Source organism: Alosa sapidissima, chromosome 11, assembly GCF_018492685.1.
Source record: "Alosa sapidissima isolate fAloSap1 chromosome 11, fAloSap1.pri, whole genome shotgun sequence".
Classification (NCBI taxonomy): Eukaryota; Metazoa; Chordata; class Actinopteri; order Clupeiformes; family Clupeidae; genus Alosa; species Alosa sapidissima.
Window position 1 is genome coordinate 13,029,942 of NC_055967.1, and position 26,256 is coordinate 13,056,197.

At 41.9% G+C, this 26,256-nt stretch overlaps 1 protein-coding gene across 1 annotated transcript; it reads left to right on the plus strand.

Annotated features, from left to right (window-relative positions):
• The first annotated feature begins 609 nt into the window (after positions 1-609).
• On the plus strand, positions 610-25,892 carry LOC121724124 (cyclic nucleotide-gated cation channel beta-1-like). The gene is made up of 41 exons (XM_042110483.1): positions 610-642; positions 792-827; positions 964-1,125; positions 1,625-1,685; positions 1,817-1,829; positions 2,088-2,139; positions 2,245-2,332; positions 2,433-2,458; positions 2,551-2,653; positions 3,508-3,532; positions 3,620-3,710; positions 3,971-4,074; positions 4,277-4,334; positions 4,431-4,506; positions 4,602-4,667; positions 4,849-4,938; positions 6,298-6,349; positions 7,092-7,386; positions 8,081-8,239; positions 15,736-16,225; positions 16,843-16,876; positions 17,138-17,608; positions 17,652-17,903; positions 18,038-18,200; positions 18,695-18,727; positions 19,409-19,507; positions 19,665-19,819; positions 20,041-20,223; positions 20,573-20,781; positions 20,923-20,973; positions 21,152-21,238; positions 21,380-21,444; positions 21,829-21,951; positions 22,642-22,783; positions 22,991-23,150; positions 23,242-23,339; positions 23,455-23,538; positions 23,624-23,742; positions 23,870-24,016; positions 24,172-24,364; positions 24,447-25,892. Exons 3-41 carry the CDS (start codon positions 1,067-1,069, stop codon positions 24,651-24,653), a joined length of 4,983 nt encoding a protein of 1,660 aa, XP_041966417.1. The 5' UTR covers positions 610-642; positions 792-827; positions 964-1,066; the 3' UTR covers positions 24,654-25,892.
• Positions 25,893-26,256: the final 364 nt, after the last annotated feature.

A 26,256-nucleotide genomic window follows, 5' to 3' on the forward strand; every position in this document is an offset into this window, starting at 1 on the left:
AGGGTAAATGAATATGAGTGGGACGTTTGTGATTAGGCCTCACAACTCAGTCCATTCTGTCCTGCTGCTCAGACATGTGCACGTGTGATGCTAACAAACTGACTACAAAACTAATTAGCCACCTGATGAGTGATACTGTAAGAATAGTGATGTCCAGGCATCTTCGCAAGACCTTAAGTGTCCAGAACACGAACTCTAAACTGAACTCAAACATTTTGTCACTCTTATGCTTGAAATAATGCATCTGAATTTTTTAAGTAGCATCAATGAGCAACCGGGGGTGGGCTCTAATATCAATGTCATATACTGGATATACTTATTGCACTAATCAGATCACTAATATACTGTAAGTGACCTGACAAAAACAAAAGATAGGAAGTGTTATATAGAAATATTTCAACAGCTGTTTTGTACAGAGATGCCACCTAAGATGACTATGGCCTTTGCTTAGAGGTTTGGGTGGCCCTCAGAACCTGTGGTATTGGCTGGGATGTTACTTGGCTAATCTCAAATGAATAGTCGTGTACCTCAGGTCTTAATCCTGTTAGTGGAGTCTTCTCTCATCTTAATCCACACAGTCCGCTGCTGCTCCCCCAGGGCTGAGTTAGTCCGACCAACATGCAACCTCTCTGCTGATGACAGGTAATGTCGCCCCTCCAACTTATCGTGTTTATCCAATGAACTTTCTACAAATTATGGATTTAAAGTGCTCTGTAGATGTTGGTAGAAGTAGGTTTTTAAAAGTTAATATATCATGACCTTGTGAGCTGAATATATTTTTGGATTTGCAGTGAAGAACACTGAGAAATAGTGCAGTAGTGTACAAGGTATGATGTTCTGTTTGCACTGCTCCTCATGTCTCAGTCCCTTTGAAGGCTTCAGCACAATTGTTGTTTTGGGTCATTTCGAAGAAGCCACATACAGGTCTTATTTGCTTGTGTCTTGTTTTGATTCGTCTCACAGAAGCTGACAGTTAAAGACCTTGAGCTGGGAATACTGCGTTGTTTTCTCTGGACATGTGGGCTGCTACAGCAGGTTCATGTGAGACAGATAGAGAGTAGAAGAGATGGAGGCAAGAGGAGCAAAGGGCAGATGGGATGAGAGAGAGGGTACAAGAGAAATCAGGTGTGATTAGCAGGGTGTTGCTCATACACTTTGTCGTCTGTCTCTTGTGCCTATTGTTTGTGCATAAATATGTTGCCGTTGATTTAGATACCATGTGTTTGTTGTTGGCTATTATTTTGATGAAAGAAAAGGCATAGTGGTACATTGACTACGTACTCTGGTGCGTACTTGTGCTATAGTGTGTTCAGATGGCTGTCCCAGGACTAAAGGGCAATCCTTGAAAAGCCCCTCTTCTCAAGTCTAAGCAGTGACCTGCTTTTGTCTGAGAGGACTGACAGCTGATCTTTCAGCTGATGTTTGTCTCTTCTGTCTGTGTTGTTGTGGATTTCCCAACCATGCTTGTCTATTTAGGCACGTTGCCATTGTTCTGTAGAACAAGTCTAAGAATTAGCAATAGCATCCCATTCCATTCAGATGTTTGCAGCATGTCAGAGTGGCCTTTACGTGTCTGGATAGTGTTGGTATTTGGGTTGGTGACCCCTGCCCCCTCGTGTTTCAGGATGTTCAACTGGGTGGTGAAAGTGGTTCCACAGCCGCCCGAGTCTCTGGGTGAAGAGCAGGTAAACCTACCCTTCCACAACCATATCCTATCCACATCAATTGACCATTTGACCTATATCTTATTAATAGTTGTGTTCTGATGTGTAAATACCATCCTGATTATGACCTCAATCATGTTTTTTTTAATCAGGACAAGAAAGATGGTAATGCAACCCATTTTTACTAGTTGCTAAATTATGCACATTAGATTAGATAAGATTAGCTACATTTTAGTGAATAACAACTACAACAATAATGATAATAACCATAATAATAATAGGCTGTTGTAGTTGTGTAATAGTAGAAGTAGTAGTAGTTGTTGTAGTCCTGATGATGAGTGTCTTTATAATGTATTGTTGTTGAGATATCGACATTGCTGTCATTCACATAATAACATAATTCCCTTTTCAATGTTATAACAGCCAAGAAAACCCCCCTGCAACCCAAAGATGAGGACCAAAACTCACTTGATAGGTGTGTCCTTGGTTAAATCTGCAAGTTGTCTGTAAATTGTACAAACAATAGAATACAATACAACTATCACTATCATTCTGCATTTGTCAATCATTGTCTTCGTAGCAATGCCCAAAATGGGGTGCTGACCTGGCTGTCCAATGGCTTCGTCAGCGCTCTGCCCCAACCAGCCGGGGTGACCTCTGATGCCAAGGTACTCCCTCGTCACTCAATAACACTGACTGCCCCACACTCTATGGGTCATTTTTGATCTCTAATAACTTGTTTCTTTATTGTCTGTCTCGGGCTCTCAGTCAATTGCTCCAGAGGATGATTCAAGGTAATGTAGGCTGAGATTTTGCTGTGAACATGAGTAGCTATATAAGCCACAATACACGGCTAAAAATATACGAATGTCCTTTTTGCATGCAGACAAGGTGGGGTGATTGGCTGGATCTCCCAGGGACTGGGGAAAGTCGTGCCACAGCCAGATGACAAGTACAAGGAGGACAACTTAACTGAAGATGTGACAGAGGTTAGAGCTCGTAATGATCTTATCAGCTCTATCACACAGTATGACATCTTAAACAATATATGGTACATGTATTAGATGTTTATTGCACATGCATACAAGTTAGTTATGTACCGTTTCTGTGTTCCTCTTCTATTATTTGATCTTATACTTTTGGTGACTTCACTCTGCATTTTCACACTACAGCTAATTGCTGGTGTGGGGGTCTTGTATCCACATGGATAATACATGTGTATCATAAGTTTCATTCAACTCAAAGGTTCAGAAGAATAATGTAGGTTTCAAAGGTTCAGTGATAATGAAGAAATATGATGATGTTGCGATGTATTGGTGAATGATATCAGTATATGGAATGTATATGCCAGCTATACAAGTTGAGGGGACAACATAAACCCTCTGGGATTCCAGTAGGCGGAGCATGGCAGGACAAGTTCAAAAACTGTGTGATGTGTATCATATGACTTCAGTATTTAATATTTTGCCTTTCCCTATAAATTATGGCACCATCTGGTGATGAGGAAATGCATTGCTCTTTCTGATGTTCATCCTGTTGGGATTGTGGAGGCAATGTTGGGAAATTTTGCTAGTGGTTTGAGATTAGAGATTAATTTCTGGAATCGTTTAATGAAATAAATATATTTGGATGGATGGATGGATATATATCTATTTTAGTCAACCAGAATAAAACTAACAAAACAACATGACTAAACTGACTAGAAGAGAATTTCAGCGGAGATCTCAATTTAGAATGGAGGCTTAATCCACAGTAAATCGGCCCTAGGAATTACTTCAGTAAATGATGTCTAGCAGATTAATTGTTCTTTAATCTAACATATTGCATATCACCACTCCCCCAGATCTATGAGGCAAAGGACCTTCCAGGTATGTAATCACTGTTTAATACATGCGTGTATGTCTTATTATCAGTAAAATGGCTTGCTGTAAACGCCTCGTCTTTGCTTTCTCTAGATGCTGAGCCACTGCCACACATACCAGTTGTGGAGCTTTTTTCTGATGACGAATCTGAAGTTGACAGCATCCCAATTCAGTTCCCTCCCAAGTAAGTAAACTTATGAGCAAACTCACCATTCTAGCACACCTCAAATCCAAAGGATGGGTTATTCACAAGTATCACCAACATCCGAATGTAGGACAATCCTATGGTTCTGTGAGCAAACAATCATTTCTCCCTTTTTCATGCTTCTTGGTTCAGTCCTATACATTTGAACTCTAGGCCTTTAATCTGTATTTACTATTATACCAATGCTCTATATTTAAGGCAAATGTCTACATGATGTGTGTGTCTCTTTGGCTGGATAGAGTGATTGACTGGTTAAAGAACAGTGTTGAGAATGCCATCCCTCAGCATCGGCCTGGCTTCTCGGAGCCTTCCTCAAGAAGGACAACACCCTGTTCTGAAAAAGGTACAGCGGCAGACTCACACCTGCTGGCTTACAGGCTATTCTCCACTCCACAAGGCCTTGGCTTTATTTGGGGAGGTAATGGAGGTATTTTTGTGAGTGGACCTATTTGTGTTAGCTGTACTGGTGTTAGTCAGTGCTCTCGCTGTGAGTGTGGTCAGGTGTTGGTGACCAGTGTCCATAAAAGTGTTTCATGTCCCCGTAGTTTACTCACCGCCTCCAGAGTCCATCACCAGTGCGAATGATGAGGAATCCAAAAACAAGTGAGTGTGATTTCATAGGCCTGTGTGTATGTATCTGTGAGTGGGTGTGCTCCTCATGAAGGACATGTTCTGAGACCAAATGTGTTTGTTGTGTAGTGTGGTCAGCTGGATCATGCAGGGCCTGGGCCGTATAGTGCCACAGCCAGCGCTGAAAGGCAAGGAGGAGAACGGAGTGAGTATGCCAGTGATGGCAAAGTCAAATATTTAACGAGTTTCATCCTGGATCCTCGAGTCCAACTGATTCTCTTTCTCTTTTGTTTTCTCCAGGAGAATGGTGACATTCTGGTGCAAAATGGTAAGTTAATTTTTCTTCCTCTTTCACACAGCATAACTGTAATTCTTTTCAGTCTAATTTCATTTGAAAGAGAGAGAACTCTGTAGAAAACAGATCACTGCGTGAACACATTGACCCATAGGGTTACAGCAGGCTTTTCTGCCTCATCTCTCAGTAGTTCTCATGAGACGCTCATCTCTCAGTAGTTCTCATAAGACGCTCACGGTGTTGGTTCGTCAGACTCTAACTCCGTCCATCTCCTTCTGTTTCAGGGGGGAGAGTTCTGAGAGCCCCTTAAACAAAAGGAGAAAGAAGACTGAGGGACTGTCTGTACAAACCACACACACTTACATCCCTTACGTTACGGCCATCGTGCTTTTACGTCAGCATACCAGTTTTGCACATTTATTACGTTAAAAGATGTTCCAGCTCGAAGGAACGATCAGGCAGCTGACACTGATGTTCTTAAAATGTACTTTATTGTATGGAGAAAACATTTATTTTTTCACGAGTTTGATATACTGTGAAATGTGACAGTGGCTGTCAGAACTGTTGTAATTATATAGTTTCACAGCTTGAAACTTTTAAATTTTAGAGTAAAAATGGGTTGTTTTCACAGCAGTGATCATCATTGTAGACATGTTCAACTCAAATAACTACTGGTAGTTGCACACTATGTGGTATTGTGTTTATTGCACTACATAATTTCAACAATTGTAAATGTGAGAAGAAAGAGATCTCTGAACAGGCCAAAAACAACCAAAGAATGTGGTACAAATCACAAACAATTCTGATATTATCAACATTTTGCTCTGGAAATGTGCTCAGAGTGCACCGTTTCTGTTGAGTAATGCGTATTTGTACATTATTTGATTAAATGACCATATTTGACACAACATTGCTGAATTATTTGTGATGTTGGGTCCCATTCTTTGGAATACTGGGCAGAATCAAATTGGGATATAAGTAAAGGGACAAATGACTCCCCTACGCTGATTGATCTGTTGCCTTCACACTCGAACGAGGCCCATACCAGCACAAGCAACAAAACTCACTTGAAAGGATAACTCTCCAGTTTGCACAAGCTTTGTTGTTTCAAGCTTATACAATGCAGTGGATGTGCTGTGGGTGTAATGACTAGATTTGCATAGTGTCGTGCATGCGATATGTTGACATAACGTATAATGTATACAATAAACTGATGAACTGAGTCATGTTGTGTTGTACATTGAGATATTTGACAGATTGTTTTAGACATTAAACTGACAAACAAAGTCTTATACAAAGCAATATAAGTCAGCAGAAGTTAACAAAAATATTAGACTGGCTTATGCCAAAATTGAAGAATTACAACCCTATTTTCCAAAAAGGTTGTAAATGTAGTAAAGTAAAAAGTAAAAAATAAGTAAAATATAAATAAAAACTGAATTCTATTTGCAAATAATCTAAACCCTGTATTTAGTTGAGCATAGTGCAAAGACAACATATCAGTTGCTGAAACAGAATTTTTCTTTTTTGGAAAATATATGTTAATTTTGAATTTGATGCCGTCTGATAGCATATTTTTTACTACCATATTTCTCTGGAGACTCAGTCAGGATGATGGAAAATCAGGATCCATGCTTTTACTCTTTTCAATGAGGGGCCAGTGTCTATCAGGGGACAGGTACATGTTTGTGTCACCCCAAGCATGGGTTTCACCAGTATTCTCTGACTCAACAGAGAAATGACCTGAGCTTAAGTATGTGACAACAAAGAGAGGGGGCATGATTTAGAAAAAGCAGAGGGCTCATTCTCCTACACTTTAAATGGTAATGAGTTGTTTTGGGAATGCCATCAAGTCTGGTCACCTTCTATTGCCCTTTAATTACAACTACCCCCTTTCCTGGGAAGTTCTTCAGAGGCCTGGTCCCATACTGTTTTTACAAACATTGCCGTTTCACATCTGGTGATAGGCAAAAGCTCTCTAGACAGGCTTTCATTGAATTCTGACCACAACAAATACACACAGAGAATTATTCTGATTCACAATCCTGTCAGGTCTTAGAAAAGTTGGGATTGGGATATGTTTATCACTGTGTTTCTTCACTCCTTTTAACAACAGGTTGTAAATGTTTGGGAACTAATGAGACCAGTTGGAGTTTTGAGAATTAAATCTTACAGAACTGTAACCACACTGTAATACAATGACAGATTTAGATTTAATGATATGAAAGGACTTTATACCCAAATACACAAACATCAGAGCGAGTGAGCGAGTGAGAGAGAGAGCAGAGAGAGAGAGAGAGAGAGAGAGAGAGAGAGAGAGAGAGAGCTGAACTCACCTTCTTATTTGAAAATTACCACAACCTTATGGGGAGGTGGGGGAAACAAAGCAACTTACATTCTTTGAAAGGTCTCAAGGTCAAACACCCCACTGAAGTCCAGAGACCAGGAACTCCTAAAATTAGATTAGTAATCTGAATATCAGTATTGACATGCAGGACTCTCCACAGCTTGGAGCCGTCCAGAACCTGAAGTAGCTCCAAAGGCTCAACCTCAGAAGGAGACCCTCCAGCCTGCCCCCAGAGTACCCTCAACTCACTCAGTAAGAGTAGCGCACTCTGCCCACGCTGAAGCAGGGTGCCAGTCTACGCAGCTGGGACAGTCCAGCATCCTGGAGGTGTCTGAGCCTGTGCAGATGGAGGATGCCGAGACGCAGACAGGGAGATGGACGCCCTTCGTAGAGAACATCAAGAGGGAGGCCGAGCACGCAGCCATCATGTCGATGGAGGAACGGTTAGAGAAGAAAAACACTGGTCTAACCATTCTGAAATTGCTCGATAGTGATTTAAGCCCCCAAAGTCGTCTTCCAGGCAGCACTGCCATGGTCGACTTAAAGGCACCTAATCTTAATACTAAACCTAACCCTAACCCTAACCTTAGCTCATGCCTTATCTTAGCGCCTTCCAGGCAGCGCTGCCTTTAAGACAGCGTTGGGGGCTTAAAACACCAAAAAACCTGATGCTCATGAATAGTCAATTGTTATTAAATTCATATAAATGACTTCTCTTGTCACAATAGCTGCCAAATTTTGCCAAAACAATTAACTATATGAACCTTTGAAATGACACATTTTGAAAAATAGCGGTTTGCCCTGTATTGTATGTTGTGGATAACACAAACTGCCACCATAGTACTGTAGGTAGATACAATTCAACCATACCATATCTATATGGGAAAAGTCTATAAAACTTGTCATGTACAATACTTCTGTGTATGTCTTGCATATATATTTCCCACTAAAATGGCATAATTTGCTTCAACATGGTAAGGTACGTCTGTACAGTATATATGTTAACGTATGGTTATTGGATTGTTTTTTTAGATTAAAAATGAAAACACACTTTTCCCGTAACCAACTAGGCCAGCCTGATGTTTGGGATAGCAGAGGAAGCACATGACCTGACTAATGTTCTCCGTGTCCCCCCAGCCTGCGTTTGGAGCGTCTGGAGACCACACGGCTGGCCGAGGAGGTTGCTCGTCACGCTGCTGAGATGACCATCAGACAACTAGCAGAGGAGAAAGAGATGAGACTGGCTATGCCAACACAGCCCCAACTGGAGGATCTGGAGGAAGAACTGGAGCCAGAGTAAGTGGGGCTCTCCGACATCTCCCTGTCAAACTAAGCTCACAACGTACACACACACATACACACACACACACACACACACACACACACACACACACACACACACACACAGATTGGAATGAATCAAACCAGCAACTACTGTCCAGATTGTCCAGGTATTTGGTTTTGGACGTGCAGCATCTGTCTGATGTAGTTGTGGGATGTGTGGGCTGCCTGCTGTCTCTCAGCCGTGTCCCTGTCACGCTCTGCACAGGTTACAGGTGCTGCAGCTGGAGGAGAGTGAGGGGGCAACCTCACAGAGTCTAATAACAGAGTAAGACTCCACGTGAAACTGACACAAGTTTTATCATACGAGTGCACTCTTCTCATATGATACTCTCCCTGTTCAGAATATCTAGTGCTATTGTGTACATACCAGAGCTGTAGTCAAGACCACGAGTACAACCTCGAGTCCAAGACAAGTCCAAGACCAGGACTAATCGAGACCAAGTCAGGATGAGTCAAAAGAGGTTTGAATCAAAGACAAGACCCAGTACAAAGTCATTCAAGTCAAAGTCAAGGCCAACTGATATAGCATTTTCACTTAAAAGCTGAGTTTTGGAAGGCATTTGATTGGCTAATAGGTGGCCAATGTCAATTCCCATCCATTATAGATGGATTTTGAACAGATTAAACATTGAACTGCTCACTGGTCACTTAATCAATGATTTTGTTTTTAAAGGAGGAGATCATTTAGAATAAAAAGTAAATATTTTTTTTAGCCCGCTGGACACGGTCAAGACCAACTAGAATATTTGGTGAGACACAATGGCCCGAGACCAAGACAAATCCAAGTCCAAATACCAGCGAGTCTAAGACAGGTCCAACACCATAAAAAGAAACATCTCGAGTCCAAGACCATAAAAAGAAACATCTCGAGTCCAAGACCAGACTTGAGTACTACAGCCCTGATACAGTAGCTCTGTTCTGCTCCTGAAGTTTGGAGGCATCAGTAATGATGAGCAAAAACTTAATTGATGTTATGGACATTCTAAAATGTATTAAATTGATTGCCCTTTAACCCGAGGCAATATTCACAAATCTTAATGAAGGTAAACTATCTGTAAAATGATTTCAACTGTACAGCATTGTTGAGTTGGCAAAGAGACAGACCAGGGCAGTATGCATTGCTAGACATTTAGATGCAGATCAAAGTCTCAGATGTCAAGGTGAGCTGCTGATTATATTTGCCGTGTCCCTGTCACGCTCTGCACAGGTTACAGGTGCTGCAGCTGGAGGAGAGTGAGGGGGCAACCTCACAGAGTTTAATAACAGAGTAAGACTCCACGTGAAACTGACACAAGTTTTATCATACGAGTGCACTCTTCTCATATGATACTCTCCCTGTTCAGAATATCTAGTGCTATTGTGTACATACCAGAGCTGTAGTCAAGACCACGAGTACAACCTCGAGTCCAAGACAAATCCAAGACCAGGACTAATCGAGACCAAGTCAGGATGAGTCAAAAGAGGTTTGAATCTAAGACAAGAAACAGTACAAAGTAATTCAAGTCAAAGTCAAGGCCGAGTCCAAAATGATGGAAGCAAAGTGGAGACCGAGAAGAAAAAAAAAGAATTCTTTACACCACTTACTTATCGATGTACAATTTTTCTGTGATGCTAGAAACATTGTTTATCTGCTTCGTTTTACACTATTAGGTCATACTGATTACCCTGGAAATCCAGAGTTCTCGCGAGAGCACAATTTGAATTGTGCCCGCAAGATACTCTGGCCACGAGCAATGATCCAAATTTCTTCTATCTCTCGAGCGAGAGGGACCAATCAAATCGGTGTAGGCGGGACAAAGGCGAGCTACACTGATGACTGACACTGATGAATTGTTGTGATTGGTCGTGGCGTTATCCAACTGCGTGCAGTGAGAGTTTCAAATGCATGCTTGGTGCCGCCCCTCGAATTGGGCCATTTTCATTACTCGTGGCCAGACCCTTAATCTGAAAGATTCCAGGGTCTGGTTTACCAGGCTACATACTGATAGCATTTTCACTTAAAAGCTGAGTTTTGGAAGGCATTTGATTGGCTAATATGTGGCCAATGTCAATTCCCATCCATTATAGATGGATTTTGAACAGATTAAACATTGAACTGCTCACTGGTCACTTAATCAATGATTTTGTTTTTAAAGGAGGAGATAATTTACAATAAAAAGTAAATATTTTATTTAGCCCGTTGGACTCGGTCAAGACCAACTAGAATATTTGGCGAGACACAATGGCCCGAGACAGAGACAAGTCCAAGTCCAAATACCAGCGAGTCTAAGACAAGTCCAAGTCCAAATGCCAGCGAGTCTAAGACAAGTCCAAGACCATAAAAAGAAACATCTCAAGTCCAAGACCACAGACTTGAGTACTACAGCCCTGGTACATACAGTACAGTAGCTCTGTTCTGCTCCTGAGTATGCATTGCTAGACATTTAGATGCAGATCAAAGTCTCAGATGTCAAGGTGAGCTGCTGATTATATTTGCCGTGTCCCTGTCACGCTCTGCACAGGTTACAGGTGCTGCAGCTGGAGGAGAGTGAGGGGGCAACCTCACAGAGTCTAATAACAGAGTAAGACTCCACGTGAAACTGACACAAGTTTTATCATACGAGTGCACTCTTCTCATATGATACTCTCCCTGTTCAGAATATCTAGTGCTATTGTGTACATACCAGAGCTGTAGTCAAGACCGCGAGTACAACCTGGAGTCCAAGACAAATCCAAGACCAGGACTAGTCGAGACCAAGTCAGGATGAGTCAAAAGAGGTTTGAATCTAAGACAAGACCCAGTACAAAGTCATTCAAGTCAAAGTCAAGGCCAACTGATATAGCATTTTCACTTAAAAGCTGAGTTTTGGAAGGCATTTGATTGGCTAATAGGTGGCCAATGTCAATTCCCATCCATTATAGATGGATTTTGAACAGATTAAACATTGAACTGCTCACTGGTCACTTAATCAATGATTTTGTTTTTAAAGGAGGAGATCATTTAGAATAAAAAGTAAATATTTTATTTAGCCCGTTGGACTCGGTCAAGACCAACTAGAATATTTGGCGAGACACAATGGCCCGAGACAGAGACAAGTCCAAGTCCAAATACCAGCGAGTCTAAGACAAGTCCAAGTCCAAATGCCAGCGAGTCTAAGACAAGTCCAAGACCATAAAAAGAAACATCTCGAGTCCAAGACCACAGACTTGAGTACTACAGCCCTGGTACATACAGTACAGTAGCTCTGTTCTGCTCCTGAGTATGCATTGCTAGACATTTAGATGCAGATCAAAGTCTCAGATGTCAAGGTGTGCTGCTGATTATATTTGCCGTGTCCCTGTCACGCTCTGCACAGGTTACAGGTGCTGCAGCTGGAGGAGAGTGAGGGGGCAACCTCACAGAGTCTAATAACAGAGTAAGACTCCACGTGAAACTGACACAAGTTTTATCATACGAGTGCACTCTTCTCATATGATACTCTCCCTGTTCAGAATATCTAGTGCTATTGTGTACATACCAGAGCTGTAGTCAAGACCACGAGTACAACCTCGAGTCCAAGACAAGTCCAAGACCAGGACTAATCGAGACCAAGTCAGGATGAGTCAAAAGAGGTTTGAATCTAAGACAAGAAACAGTACAAAGTAATTCAAGTCAAAGTCAAGGCCGAGTCCAAAATGATGGAAGCAAAGTGGAGACCGAGAAGAAAAAAAAAGAATTCTTTACACCACTTACTTATCGATGTACAATTTTTCTGTGATGCTAGAAACATTGTTTATCTGCTTCGTTTTACACTATTAGGTCATACTGATTACCCTGGAAATCCAGAGTTCTCGCGAGAGCACAATTTGAATTGTGCCCGCAAGATACTCTGGCCACGAGCAATGATCCAAATTTCTTCTATCTCTCGAGCGAGAGGGACCAATCAAATCGGTGTAGGCGGGACAAAGGCGAGCTACACTGATGACTGACACTGATGAATTGTTGTGATTGGTCGTGGCGTTATCCAACTGCGTGCAGTGAGAGTTTCAAATGCATGCTTGGTGCCGCCCCTCGAATTGGGCCATTTTCATTACTCGTGGCCAGACCCTTAATCTGAAAGATTCCAGGGTCTGGTTTACCAGGCTACATACTGATAGCATTTTCACTTAAAAGCTGAGTTTTGGAAGGCATTTGATTGGCTAATATGTGGCCAATGTCAATTCCCATCCATCCATTATAGATGGATTTTGAACAGATTAAACATTGAACTGCTCACTGGTCACTTAATCAATGATTTTGTTTTTAAAGGAGGAGATAATTTACAATAAAAAGTAAATATTTTATTTAGCCCGTTGGACTCGGTCAAGACCAACTAGAATATTTGGCGAGACACAATGGCCCGAGACAGAGACAAGTCCAAGTCCAAATACCAGCGAGTCTAAGACAAGTCCAAGTCCAAATGCCAGCGAGTCTAAGACAAGTCCAAGACCATAAAAAGAAACATCTCAAGTCCAAGACCACAGACTTGAGTACTACAGCCCTGGTACATACAGTACAGTAGCTCTGTTCTGCTCCTGAGTATGCATTGCTAGACATTTAGATGCAGATCAAAGTCTCAGATGTCAAGGTGAGCTGCTGATTATATTTGCCGTGTCCCTGTCACGCTCTGCACAGGTTACAGGTGCTGCAGCTGGAGGAGAGTGAGGGGGCAACCTCACAGAGTCTAATAACAGAGTAAGACTCCACGTGAAACTGACACAAGTTTTATCATACGAGTGCACTCTTCTCATATGATACTCTCCCTGTTCAGAATATCTAGTGCTATTGTGTACATACCAGAGCTGTAGTCAAGACCGCGAGTACAACCTGGAGTCCAAGACAAATCCAAGACCAGGACTAATCGAGACCAAGTCAGGATGAGTCAAAAGAGGTTTGAATCTAAGACAAGACCCAGTACAAAGTAATTCAAGTCAAAGTCAAGGCCGAGTCCAAAATGATGGAGACAAAGTGGAGACCGAGAAAAAAAAAGAATTCTTTACACCACTTACTTATCGATGTACAATTTTTCTGTGATGCTAGAAACATTGTTTATCTGCTTCGTTTTACACTATTAGGTCATACTGATAGCATTTTCACTTAAAAGCTGAGTTTTGGAAGGCATTTGATTGGCTAATAGGTGGTCAATGTCAATTCCCATCCATTATAGATGGATTTTGAACAGATTAAACATTGAACTGCTCACTGGTCACTTAATCAATGATTTTGTTTTTTAAGGAGGAGATCATTTAGAATAAAAAGTAAATATTTTTTTTAGCCCGCTGGTCGCGACCAACTAGAACATTTGGCGAGACACAATGGCCCGAGACCAAGACAAGTCCAAGTCCAAATACCAGCGAGTCTAAGACAGGTCCAACACCATAAAAAGAAACATCTCGAGTCCAAGACCAGACTTGAGTACTACAGCCCTGATACAGTAGCTCTGTTCTGCTCTTGAAGTTGGGAGGCATCAGTAATGATGAGCAAAAACTTAATTGATGTTATGGACATTCTAAAATGTATTAAATTGATTGCCCTTTAACCCAAGGCAATATTCACAAATCTTAATGAAGGTAAACTATCTGTAAAATGATTTCAACTGTACAGCATTGTTGAGTTGGCTAAGAGACAGACCAGGGCAGTATGCATTGCTAGACATTTAGATGCAGATCAAAGTCTCAGATGTCAAGGTGAGCTTCTGATTATATTGGCCGTGTCCCTGTCACGCTCTGCACAGGTTACAGGTGCTGCAGCTGGAGGAGAGTGAGGGGGCAACCTCACAGAGTCTAATAACAGAGTAAGACTCCACGTGAAACTGACACAAGTTTTATCATACGAGTGCACTCTTCTCATATGATACTCTCTCCATGATGAATAGTCCTCCTCTACAATCTCTTACTGTAAGAGCTTTACTTTTACAATGTTGAGATTAAGGCTAGTCGGGGCTCCTGAATTAGGCATAGGCTCAGGAAATGCTGATAACGTTAAGTATTAGGATTCTTTTAGAAAAATAGTACAGCAGCACATGGACTACGGGGCTCTCCTGGCCTTGCCTAACCCCTTCCCTCATGTCCCTCATGTCACGCTCTGCACAGGTTACAGGTGCTGCACCAGGAGGAGAGTGAGGTGCAGTTCACAGAAAATGTTATCACAGAGTAAGAATCCATGTCTGTGCAACTGGTTGGTTAGCTGCCCATATTAAAGAGATCCAGGGTTGTTCTCAAACATAAGCAAGTATATCATTTGGATGCTTTGAATACATTTTGCAGTCAATCAAGCATCTTTTATTTTATATTTACAATATGGTGTAATTTAAATAATCTTTAATATGGGTGACCCTAATTTCACTAGCTGTGTAATGATTCCATTATTTATTTATTTTTTAAATTTCCATTCATCTTTCATGATGAATGTATCACTAGTATTTTACTGCTTGTAATTGTTCCATTCGGTGTGTGTTTCAAATGACCATTAAAGCTACAGAATACAGTTCCCAGGTAATCAAGGGAGAGGCATCCAATCATGTTCTTTAAAGAGATGTCATGACAAATCAATCCATGAGCTTTTTCTGGCTTTCTGAGCCCATGCCAAACGTCTGTAGCTTTAATGGCAGGTTGTCATTGTGTTCCACTCTGCTGCTATTTCACTGGACTGGAACAGTAATTGTTTTAATAACTGAATTTTAAAAACAGGACTGAACCACTCACCACTGATTACTCATAGTTGGTCTGTAGTCCGAGTGAACACAGAGCTTGGGGTGGGGGGTTAGGATGTCTTCAAATAACCATCATGAATTTAAAGCACTTTAAAAGGGAATCTTTGTAATGTTGCCCAGGCTGTTCAATGAGCCTGACTTCCAAAACTGCCATGGAGCACACAAACAAACTGATGTTTGAACAAACCGATGAAACATAAAATCATGACTGAATCATTGAATTGTGTCCTTGGACTCAACCGTAGCAAGCCACAAGCTCTCTCCTGAATCACTCTGAGCTTTTCGCCATGAGAGATTCATAGCCCCTAATTAATTTTGCAGCCATGGCAACATGTTACTCATCATAGCAACTGCATCACCATCATAGTTACCACGGATTCCCTCTTGACGGTTGCCTTAGTTACTAATCGTGCCTCAGGTCGTATTTGTCTGGTTTGGCTGTTGAAGGAAGGTGCAGGTAAGATCCTGTGAGTATTTTGTTATTTAGTTATCTACTATTTTTAATCAAATGTAGCTTCCCTGTTTAAATAATGTACAATGTTATGTACAACATAGCTTTTTTAAAGATTGCAGGGCATGTTATTCACATAACTGATTCTGATTTCTGTATGTGTTCTGAATTCAGTTTTGTAAGTTCTCCTTCAGGCTCCTCCTGTTGCTCTTCATTTATCCAATGAGGATTTCATGTTTATGAGGTGATATATTCAAGTTGACATGGTTGTATTCCTTTTCCTGTAGGTGCCAGGAAGTGTGCTACGTTGAAGAATTTCAACAAATAGAGGAGGAGCTAGAGGAAGTGATAGAACCCCCACCTGAACCAAAGCAGTCCGTAGAGCAGGCCGAGGATGTTCCATCACGCAGTGGCCAGGCCTCCCTTCAGCAGGAGGAGCTAGAGCCAGAGGAGCAACCAGAGGAGGAGGAGCCTTCAGCTCAGACACAGGAAGTCCCCTCACCTGTCAAAGTCGCGTCTCCTGTCCGATCCCCATCGCCTGAGCAGGAGCCTGACCCAGAGCAGGAGAAGAACGCTGAGCAGGCAGCACCAGAGTCCGGTCCAGTAACAGAGCAGCCACAGGCAGCACCAGAGTCCGGTCCAGTAACAGAGCAGCCACAGGCAGCACCAGAGTCCGGTCCAGTAACAGAGCAGCCACAGGCAGCACCAGAGTCCGGTCCAGTAACAGAGCAGCCACAGGCAGCAGCGGCCACCTCCTCTCCTCAGACCATCACTCAGGTAGGACACACTGCAGCCTGACAGATACAGCCCAACTCAGCGCAAGTGCATCTCACTGCCATAATGGTTCTTTTCTACTCACCGTCCTTGTGTTTCCAGGAAGTAGTTTTAGCCTGTGAATTTTTTTAAATAAGATATCTACTTTTTATTCAGATACCGATTTTGTGGTCCTAGTCTATGTAAAGATCCTATCAGCTGCTATGACATACTGATCCTGCTGATCTTTGTAATGTGTGTTTGTAATATGTGTTTATAATGTGTGTTTGTAATGTGTGTTTGTGTTTATAATGTGTGTTTGTAATGTGTGTTTGTAATATGTGTTTGTAATGTGTGTTTGTAATATGTGTTTGTAATATGTGTTTATAATGTGTGTTTGTAATGTGTGTTTGTAATATGTGTTTATAATGTGTGTTTGTAATGTGTGTTTGTAATATGTGTTTATAATGTGTGTTTGTTATGTGTGTTTGTAATATGTGTTTATAATGTGTGTTTGTAATATGTGTTTATAATGTGTGTTTATAATGTGTGTTTGTAATGTGTGTTTGTAATGTGTGTTTGTAATATGTGTTTATAATGTGTGTTTGTAATATGTGTTTGTAATGTGTGTTTGTGTGCAGGAGGACGCACCTGTGGGGGAGGAGGAAGCTGGTGGTGAGGACTTATTCCTTACATGTCATTACAGGCTCTGCCACAGGGTTCAGAGAGTCAAATGCAATGATGACTTTGACACTTTGACTTTGATTTTCTAATAACAAGGTTAATTGATTAAATGCTGTAATGTCACACATTCTTTAAAATGGTGCTGTGCTAAGTGATGTGTTCTGCTGCAGTGTGACTGCCTCTCTAGTGTGTTTGGAGGGCTCAGATGACCTTCACATGATGGCCTCTTGACTCCGCATGCTCTTCTTTCAGTGTCCGTGTTCTGTGACACACTGAGGAGCTTTCTGGTGCACGTCCCTTATGGAGCGCAGTGTCTCAGCAGAGTGGAGCAGCTGATGCAGGAGAACAACATCACTCCTCCGACGCTGCCTCACATCCCCTGCTCTGTGGCGGAGCTGCAGCAACAGCTGACCAAGCAGTGTCCTGGCGCCCAGCAGCTCTCGCAGGAGCTCTCCGAGCTGCCCCACAATCTGTCCCATCAGGTCTCCCAGCTCCAGCAGCTGCCCCAGCAGTGCTCCCAGCAGGTCTCTCAGGCCACTCAACGGGTCACTCAACGGGTCACTCAGCTGACCCAACGGGTCTCCAACCTGCCTCAGCAGATATCTACTTTACCACAGCAGATTCCCACTCTGCCGCCACAGCTGACCAACATATCCCAGCAACTCTCCAGCCTGTCCCAGACGCTGTCCAGTCTGCCGGCACAGGCCTCCTCCTTGTCACAGCGTGCCCAACAATACTACTCGAATGTGGCCAACCGCCTGAACAGCCTTAAGCCCCAGTAGGATGCCTAAACAACAGCAGCAGCAGACGCGAGATGTGGAGCTGGACAGGCTTGTCCGCCAGTCCCCCCTCCACCACCCACGCACCACCTCCCCCTCGTCCCCCAGTAGTGCCCTTGAGTTGCCCAACGTCCCCTCCTACCATCGGCTACCCCCTATTGCCCTCCCTAGGCAGCTATCCGGAGTGTCCAACCCTGCCTTCCATATTGAGGATGACCTTACCTCAGCACACCACTCAGGTGACTTAAATGTTCACTACGGTGCTGCCCTGCATTGTTTTACAGCTGTTGAGTCATTCACATTTGGTTCAGAAATGTGTGTAGGTATCCCACGCCAGAGTAAGTAACAGATTGCTCCTCTCGTTTTACCCTAGAGAGTTCTAGGCTTAGTTTGCACCCTGCTGTCAATGTTGAAGATGTAGATTCAGAAGGAGTGCTGGCCAACCGATCTCACAGCATGCCCCGAGTGGTCAACCACCAGGGCCCAAACCTGAAAACTCTTACAGTGCCTGGACCCTCCAAAACTAACCACTCAAGGTAAGCTTTAATTACATACAATACAATCAAATGCAGAGTATTCAAATTAAACGTTAAACCATTAAACTATACAGTTAATGCATTAATCACAACTTCAGTCTTAAATGAAATCCTTTTCTGCAAGTCATTTAAACACCTAGAAGACAGAGGAGTCACAGTCGCGGAGCAGCTTGCTGCTTGCAATGCTAAAATGTTATGGAAACTGTGCTTGTTTGTCCATGCAACATCATATGATTTTATTGCTTGTGGCTCTGAAATATTATTTCACTATTCACTTGATCAGTAAAACTTGTTTTCCCCACTGCACATCAATTTAGTTTTATACTTTGATAGTTTTACTTTTATTTTGCTTAACAGATCTTTTTAGTCGCATGACTGCTTTTTCTGATTATTTTTTCCTTCTTTCTCTTCATCTAACAAAAACTCACATGACCAACATTGCATACACATAAATGCAACCACACTTTACTATGGTGGTGCACTGTGTTGGGCAGAGAGAGGAAGCAGCACAATATCTGGAATAAAATGTAAGACCTTTTCCTGTTGGTCAGAATTCATCAGCCAGTCATTTCCCCATTATGTCGAAATCTGCTTCTCATAAAGCTTCATCAGTTTCAGTGTGTTTGTACTGTCTCCCTGGGATGGAAGAGCTAGCTGAAAGTGTAAGGGGGAGAATATGGAGGATGGGTGAGTGGGCTCAAGGCTGCAATTGAGGCGGAGATCACCATTTTAATCTTTCCCACTGAAACCTTCCCATTTGGACACAGCTTATTCAGGGTTCAAATGTTTCCTATAAAACACTTAATATGAAGTATGGAAAAGGCCTGTATGCCTAAAATTATTTTGGTGATTGCTAATAGCAAACTAAATGGTCATGATGTCATCATCATGTTACATCATCAGCCACAGGTAGGTTACTGATTTCACTTTGGCCTACTATTGGCAAAGTCAAAACTGTATTTCCATACTTTGATCTTAATGTTCAACTGTATGGCTTAGGAAAGTCACAGACAGCAAATACCAAGAACCTTTCCCCTCCCCCTGTTCTGCATGACTGGCTGTCTGCACATTTTTGTTGTTTGTTGTTCATCAAACAGTTCAAATCATAAATCTTTTGCATCTGTCCTGGCAAAATGAACACCCATAACATCACTAGCCTGACTTGTGTATAAGATAATGTGCTGAAACACTGCTCTCAATCTATTCAGAAAAAAGCTCTACTCTCAAGACAATGAGGATGAAGACAAGAGAGAGACAGCTGTCCATGCATGGCCCAGTCAGAGCAGCCTGCTCAGTGTGGACGAAGGGTTAGTGAATGGCACTTTCTACCATTTCACATGGTTTTACTCAGGCAAAAACAAGACTTCTAAAGGGCCATTTCAAAGCCTATATGCACGCTATGCAGATGCAGTTGTAAACACCAGGCCAATGTATGCATGAGCCTCCTGCTTTGTTTGCCCTCAGGTTAAAAGAGCGACCAGCCTCCTCTGCCAGCCAGACCAGCACTGTGGTTAATGAGCGTTTGCAGGAGCTGGTGAAGCTGTTCAAAGAGAGAACAGAGCGTGCTAAGGAGAAGCTCATTGACCCGGATGACTCGGATGAAGATACACCTCCTGCGTGTGAGTATGACAACAGAAGAGGCCAACACAAACTATGAGGAGCATGATTCCGTAACTCCAGCAGCATCTCTCTTGTTCCCTTTGAGCAAAAAAATCTGAACGAACCAACTGAAATTGTGTCAATAATTTCAGACAAATTCCCACATATGTTCTGCACCACTGATTTTTAGCCTCTGTCGTGGCCTACAGTCTGATGCTCAGGGCTCTGTGTCTGTCTCCAGCCCCTGCCAAAGCTGCTGCTGCGGCTCCTCCAGAGAAGAAGGACGAGGCACCTCCACCCCCACCACCACAGGAGGAGCAGGAGGAGCAGGAGACCGCTCAGCCTTGCTGCAAAGGGAGGCTGGCATCTTGCTGCACAAGACTGCTGCAGTACCGATTCCCAATCAGCATCGACCCCTTCACGAGTGAGTGGGCTCCTCAGCAGGGTTGGCTAGACTGTCTCCTTCAACTTTTCTTGCTCTGCCAAGCGCTCCCTTGATATACATATTAACTAACAGGAAGTTCATTAACTAACATTAAGTTAGTTAATCAGTACAATTAAGTGAACTTTAGAACAAATAAGCCATATTAAATTCAAATGAATGCCGTTTATTATTTACTAAACATTCAGATGATTGTAGACCCTTACCTCTACTATTTGTCAGTAAAGAAACTTTTTTTACAGTCACCACTACCTCTCTGCCCCCTACTGAGGATGAGGGTGATAATTGGTATCTAGCTGGCTAACTGTTGTACCGTGTTTTCTTTCCATAGATCTGGTATACGTCCTGTGGCTGCTCTTTGTGACTTTGGCGTGGAACTGGAATATGTGGCTGATCCCGGTCCGCTGGGCTTTCCCCTACCAGACGCCAGATAACATCTACCTGTGGTTGGTAACAGACTACCTGTGTGACACCATCTACATCCTGGACATCTTAGTCTTTCAACCCCGGCTACAGTTTATACGTGGCGGAGACATAGTGGTAAGAGAGAAGTTTTATGGTGTAATAATACAGAATGAAAGCAGATGTACTACCATAGAGAGAATGTGGGCCGATTATATGATGCAGCATACAGTACATAATCAGTATGGGCACACAAGCTATCTCCTCTTTTTTCTGTAGTGTGATAAAACAGAGATGCGGAAGAACTACATGAAAACCTATCGGTTCAAGGTAAAAACTCTTACACCATGCCAAGCTATTATTCTCTGCTTCTGAGGCACACTTGCAATTTGATGAAACTTAACTTAAGTAACTTTAATAATTCATGTAATAATTAGTAATTCATGTAAGAACTATAATTAGTAGTATGTAATATCATACTCATCTACTCTAATACTCTCTGTTACAGATGGATGTCATTAGCCTCCTGCCCCTTGAGTTATTCTACTTCAAAACTGGTATCAATCCTCTGTTACGTTTCCCCCGACTACTGAAGGCAAGTCACACATTTTATTAACCAACGTTAAGGAAAATAACCAGATTCACCTTTATACTATATATACTACATATACCTGAGTACTATATACTCCAGAATGTAGGTGACCCCTCACACCACCTCTCCACCTTTTCTCTCCAGATCATGTCTTTCTTTGAGTTCAACGAACGTCTAGAGGCTATCTTGACCAAACCTTACTTTTACAGGTAAACACAGTCACAGTCACAAAACACTGAGTTTAATCTTGCAATTCTGGCATGTTTGGCCATCAGTAAAACGTATACATAGAAGACACTATTCTGGAATATAGATCCAGTGTATCCAGATATAGATATATATCCAGTGATATATATAGATCATATATCCAGTGTTTGTACTGTTTTGTAGGTAAACACATGCATGGATATTTGTGGGTGATTAGACTGGTCTCTTTTTGTGTGTATACATTTTATTCTGACATGTTTGTGGTAATTTGTTTCTTAACTATCACTACCATCATACTAAAATAAATTCATTAGCTAAAGTAAAAGTAAACATTTCAGTCATGAAGACCTTGAGAGAGATGTGCATTTGGGAATGTGTCTTTTTAGAGTCATCCGCACCACTACATATTTGCTGTACTCGTTGCACTGCAACGCCTGCCTGTTCTACTGGGGCTCTGCTTACGAGGGCCTCGGCTCCACCCAGTGGGTGTATGATGGGAAGGGAAACAGGTGTGTAAACCTTCATAAGCAAAAATTACATCATGTGACATTTTGACGAAACTGTGCTCAAACTAACAGGTCAAAAGTAATCATGACAGTTAATGTCCAGTAACAGTGTCTTATTGACCATTACCACCAACAACTGACTGACTGCCATGATGTTTGATGCTATCCACACTATGTAAAACACACCATTGTGGTATAACAATTACTGATAATAGAAACATAACACTGTAATACAAATAGTACGTAGAGTTATAGTCAGGGGTGTAGTGCTAAAATAAGAGGTGGGTAAACTCTGAATGCTGTGATCTCGGTGAGGTGGACTGCGCCATGCGGTATTGGATTTTTAAAAAAGGCATTCAGAACATGTTTGATGATGGTGGAGGTTATTGTCCAATGTTTATAACAATACCAGTGGTATTAAACGGTTCTTAGAGTGTTGATGAGTGTACATATTGTGAATGTGGACAATACAGTGTGATTTTTGAATGTTGCAATTGGTGGATAAACTTGTTTGAGAGGTGGATAAACTCTAATAAGAGGTGGATTAACTCTATTTCTGACATTTCAGAGGTGGATAAACTGTGTTTACTTGCGTTTAGCCTCCACTACATCCCTGGTCATAGTCACTAATGGCAGTATAAGGTATCTGTCATCACATGTTTTGACAATGTTGGCATCCTTTGTATATTTCAGCTACATTCGCTGCTACTACTTTGCAGTGAAGACTCTGATCACTATTGGTGGACTGCCAGACCCCACAAATCTTTTTGAGATTGTGTTTCAGCTCATCAATTACTTTGTTGGGGTTTTTGTGTTCTCCATCATGATTGGGCAGGTGTGTCAATTGTTATATTTACTTGATTGAGAAAATGCATTACATATTTAGATAGCTTGATCACATCCAAAAATGTTCACCTCTATAAACGAATTATTATTTTATTGATCACAGCTAGATCACAAAAATCTAGTGATGCCTATTATGTTGGTCTTTAATAAGTGAGATGGTGTGTGAGAATGTCTTTGTTTGCTGTTGTGCCATTAGATGAGGGATGTGGTGGGGGCAGCGACAGCAGGGAAAACCTACTACAGATCCTGCATGGACAACACAGTGAAATACATGGGTGCGTACCGTATACCCAAAGAGGTCCAGAACCGTGTAAAGACCTGGTATGAGTACACGTGGCAGTCTCAAGGCATGCTCGGTAAGGCTTGGTGATTTATGTGGCTCTAGTTATCCACTACAGATGGCATAATTCAAACGGTTTCAACTCTTTTTCTCTGACGTCCATTCAGATGAACAAGAGCTACTAGTCCAGTTACCTGACAAGATGAGACTGGACATCGCTGTGGATGTCAACTATTCCATTGTCAGTAAAGTTGCTCTTTTCCAGGTGAGACTAATTATTATCACACTATTTAGTACTGCTGTATCAACCTTACATGGGACTGGTTTTTACTCCTACCTCCCACTGATGATGTGCATGTTTTTGTTGTTGTTGTGTTCAGGGTTGTGACCGCCAGATGATCTTTGACATGCTGAAGAGCCTCAGATCTGTTGTCTACTTGCCAGGGGACTATGTGTGTAAAAAGGTGATGACATCTCAGGTCAGATGCTGAAATTCTGGTAGTTGTCTATTATATGCTATGTTACGTATCTCTTACCTGCCCCTGTTAGGGAGAAGTGGGTCGAGAGATGTACATCATCAAAGCTGGGGAGGTGCAGGTTGTTGGTGGTCCAGATGGGAAGACAGTCTTTGTCACTCTGAAAGCAGGCTCTGTGTTTGGGGAGATCAGGTGAATATGTGCATTAGGAGGAGCATGTGCTCTAAGCTCATTCACAGTCCATAGGGTGGGTATTGGTTGTAGTGTTCATTTCTTCATACTTTTCCCCATTGTTTTGGAAATGTTTTTTCCCATCTAGTTTACTGGCAATAAGTGGAGGGAACCGGCGTACAGCTAATGTCGTTGCTCATGGTTTCGCTAATCTCTTCATTTTGGACAAAAAGGACCTTAATGAGATTCTGGTGCATTACCCTGAATCTCAGAAGTTGCTTCGTAGAAAAGCCAAGTAAGTGATTCACAAGTTACAACAGGTCTGATACACCAGTCTGAGAGATTCATATGCAATACTGTGCAATGATGAACCTTTTAATAATTAATCTATGTGTGTTTGAGCTTGTCCTGGAATGTGGGAATAATTGGATACTGCGCTGTTAATCACAGGAAGATGCTGGCCAAAGACAAAAAGCCTGATGCAAAGAAGGAAGAAATAAAAGAGAAAGCCCAGGTCATCCCTCCGCGAGCTGAAACGCCCAAACTGTTGAAAGCTGCTCTTGAGATGACTGAGAAATCAGGCCTCAAAGGTGCACTTTCCAAACTGAAAGAGAAGGCAAATAAGTCCAACGTATCACTTCAGGTGCCAAAATATAACTAGTAGATTCTAATAAAATAATCCACCAAACACTGTTGCTGTATACTCATTTCTCATTATTTTACAGCCATCGCTGGCATCGACTCTCCTGACCCCCTCCCCCACCCCAGGGCAGCCTCCGGAACAAGAGCCTGATATCCTGTCTCAAAACTCAGACAGCTCCACAGCCAGTCGCAGGACAGGGACATGTGAAAGAGAGAGTGCTATCTCTTCCCAGGAGAGAGAGGGTGTGCAAGAGGACAAAGAGAACAAAGGGAAGGAGGAAGAAGGATGAGATAATTGGACTTGCCAGGAAATCATCCCTCCTTTGATCCAAAGACATAATCCTCTCCTCTCTCCTCCACGGAATGGTGACGTCAACGTACAAGTTTCTAAGGACAACACTGTCTTGTACTTTTGTCTGAGTAATGGCCTCCTTCATAAAACAGAGATATGGCTTCATGTTGTTGGGTCTCAAGATATTCCCTGAAATGATAATGATTACCTGTAGTGCAATGTTTACAGTACTGAACTGAATATATTTCTATCAAACAGAATAATCCAAGGCAGAGATGTTGTTGTGTGTTAAGCTACATGGCCCTGCCATCTCCACATTTCTTATTGTGTCTGCTCTTGCTGTTGAACAAATGCCTTAACTTGAACCATATATATCTAGACTGTCATCGTAGTAAGCTGCTTCTTTGCTCTCCACTCCCCCACTCTTTTCAATTCTCCCCTTCCTTTTCACCATTACAGAGGCACACGCACACCATTCTATTTATTGTGGTGTGTTAGCTGTGAGGGAGAATGCTTAAGAAGTTTTAGACACTTTAATGCAGTTGTGTAGTTAGATAGTGAGAAACGTGGCAAGGAGTGACAGTGTAAATAAAACACAATATGCTTCTCCCACACAACCAGATGTTGATGCAAATGTTATGTAGAATGATGAACCCTGAAGGGTGTTACAGAATGCAATACGATACCTCAGTCAATTGCCTTTTTATTTATGGAGGTTTTGTAGTCTTTGGTTTTGTTTTTGCCATTTTTCCTAGGAACTGATTTTAATAAATAACTAAAATCTCATTCTTTTTTTAACTTATGGACATTGTTTTCTCTTACATTAGGCCATGTGCTTGGTGTACATCACTTGCAGTACAGATTTTATACTAGGCTTACACGTTTACAAATGTATCAAATAGGCCTATGTATAAAGAGAGACATTTTACTCTCTTGGTTTATGTTATTTTAGGATGAGCAAATGGTTTAATAATAAACCAAACAGGTGGGTGATGTGCCCAGGTGGGTGATGTGCCCATGTGATGTATAGTTGGCTGCTGAATGTTTTTGTTTGTTTGTTTGTTTATTTATTCCTCTTTATGTAGGTTTATTTGGTTTCTTTGGTGTATTTTTGGCCATGTTCCTGGATCTCACCATAGGCCTGAGTCATTTCACTAATTTCATATGTATGAAGGCCATATAAGCCTATAGCCTATAGTTGGAGGATGTCTCAACAGCAAATCACAAGGCAACAATTCCTAAAGCCTGAGTTGAAAAAGTATGATTGTTTATCGTTAAATTGTTGAATTTCCTTTAATAAACATCATCTGTTAACATGTGCCAGTGAGTTTTATGACATTTAATCTTATAACAGATATGCCTAATCTAGGCCTGCAGGCCTAGCCCTTACGTTACCCTCTACTGCAAGGATCTATTCTAGACAGGCCTAAGGCCCCCCCAGATGTTTTGGGCTGGAAGTGAGAAAAAGTAGGCTAGATATTCACATCCAGTTGTCATGGACTATGTGTAGGCTAAGCGATATCTCTAGTCATGGACTATGTGTAGGCTAATAACTAAGCGATATCTCTAGTCATGGACTATGTGTAGGCGAATAACTAAGC

Excerpts from the sequence above, each read along its gene's own strand:
- LOC121724124 (XM_042110483.1), top strand. The coding sequence starts at position 1,067 with ATGGAGGCAAGAGGAGCAAAGGGCAGATGGGATGAGAGAGAGGGTACA. Across the intron at positions 19,508-19,664 it reads CTGCTCAGTGTGGACGAAGG|GTTAAAAGAGCGACCAGCCT; the intron begins GTTAGTGAATGG and ends GTTTGCCCTCAG. Across the intron at positions 23,539-23,623 it reads GGGACTATGTGTGTAAAAAG|GGAGAAGTGGGTCGAGAGAT; the intron begins GTGATGACATCT and ends TGCCCCTGTTAG.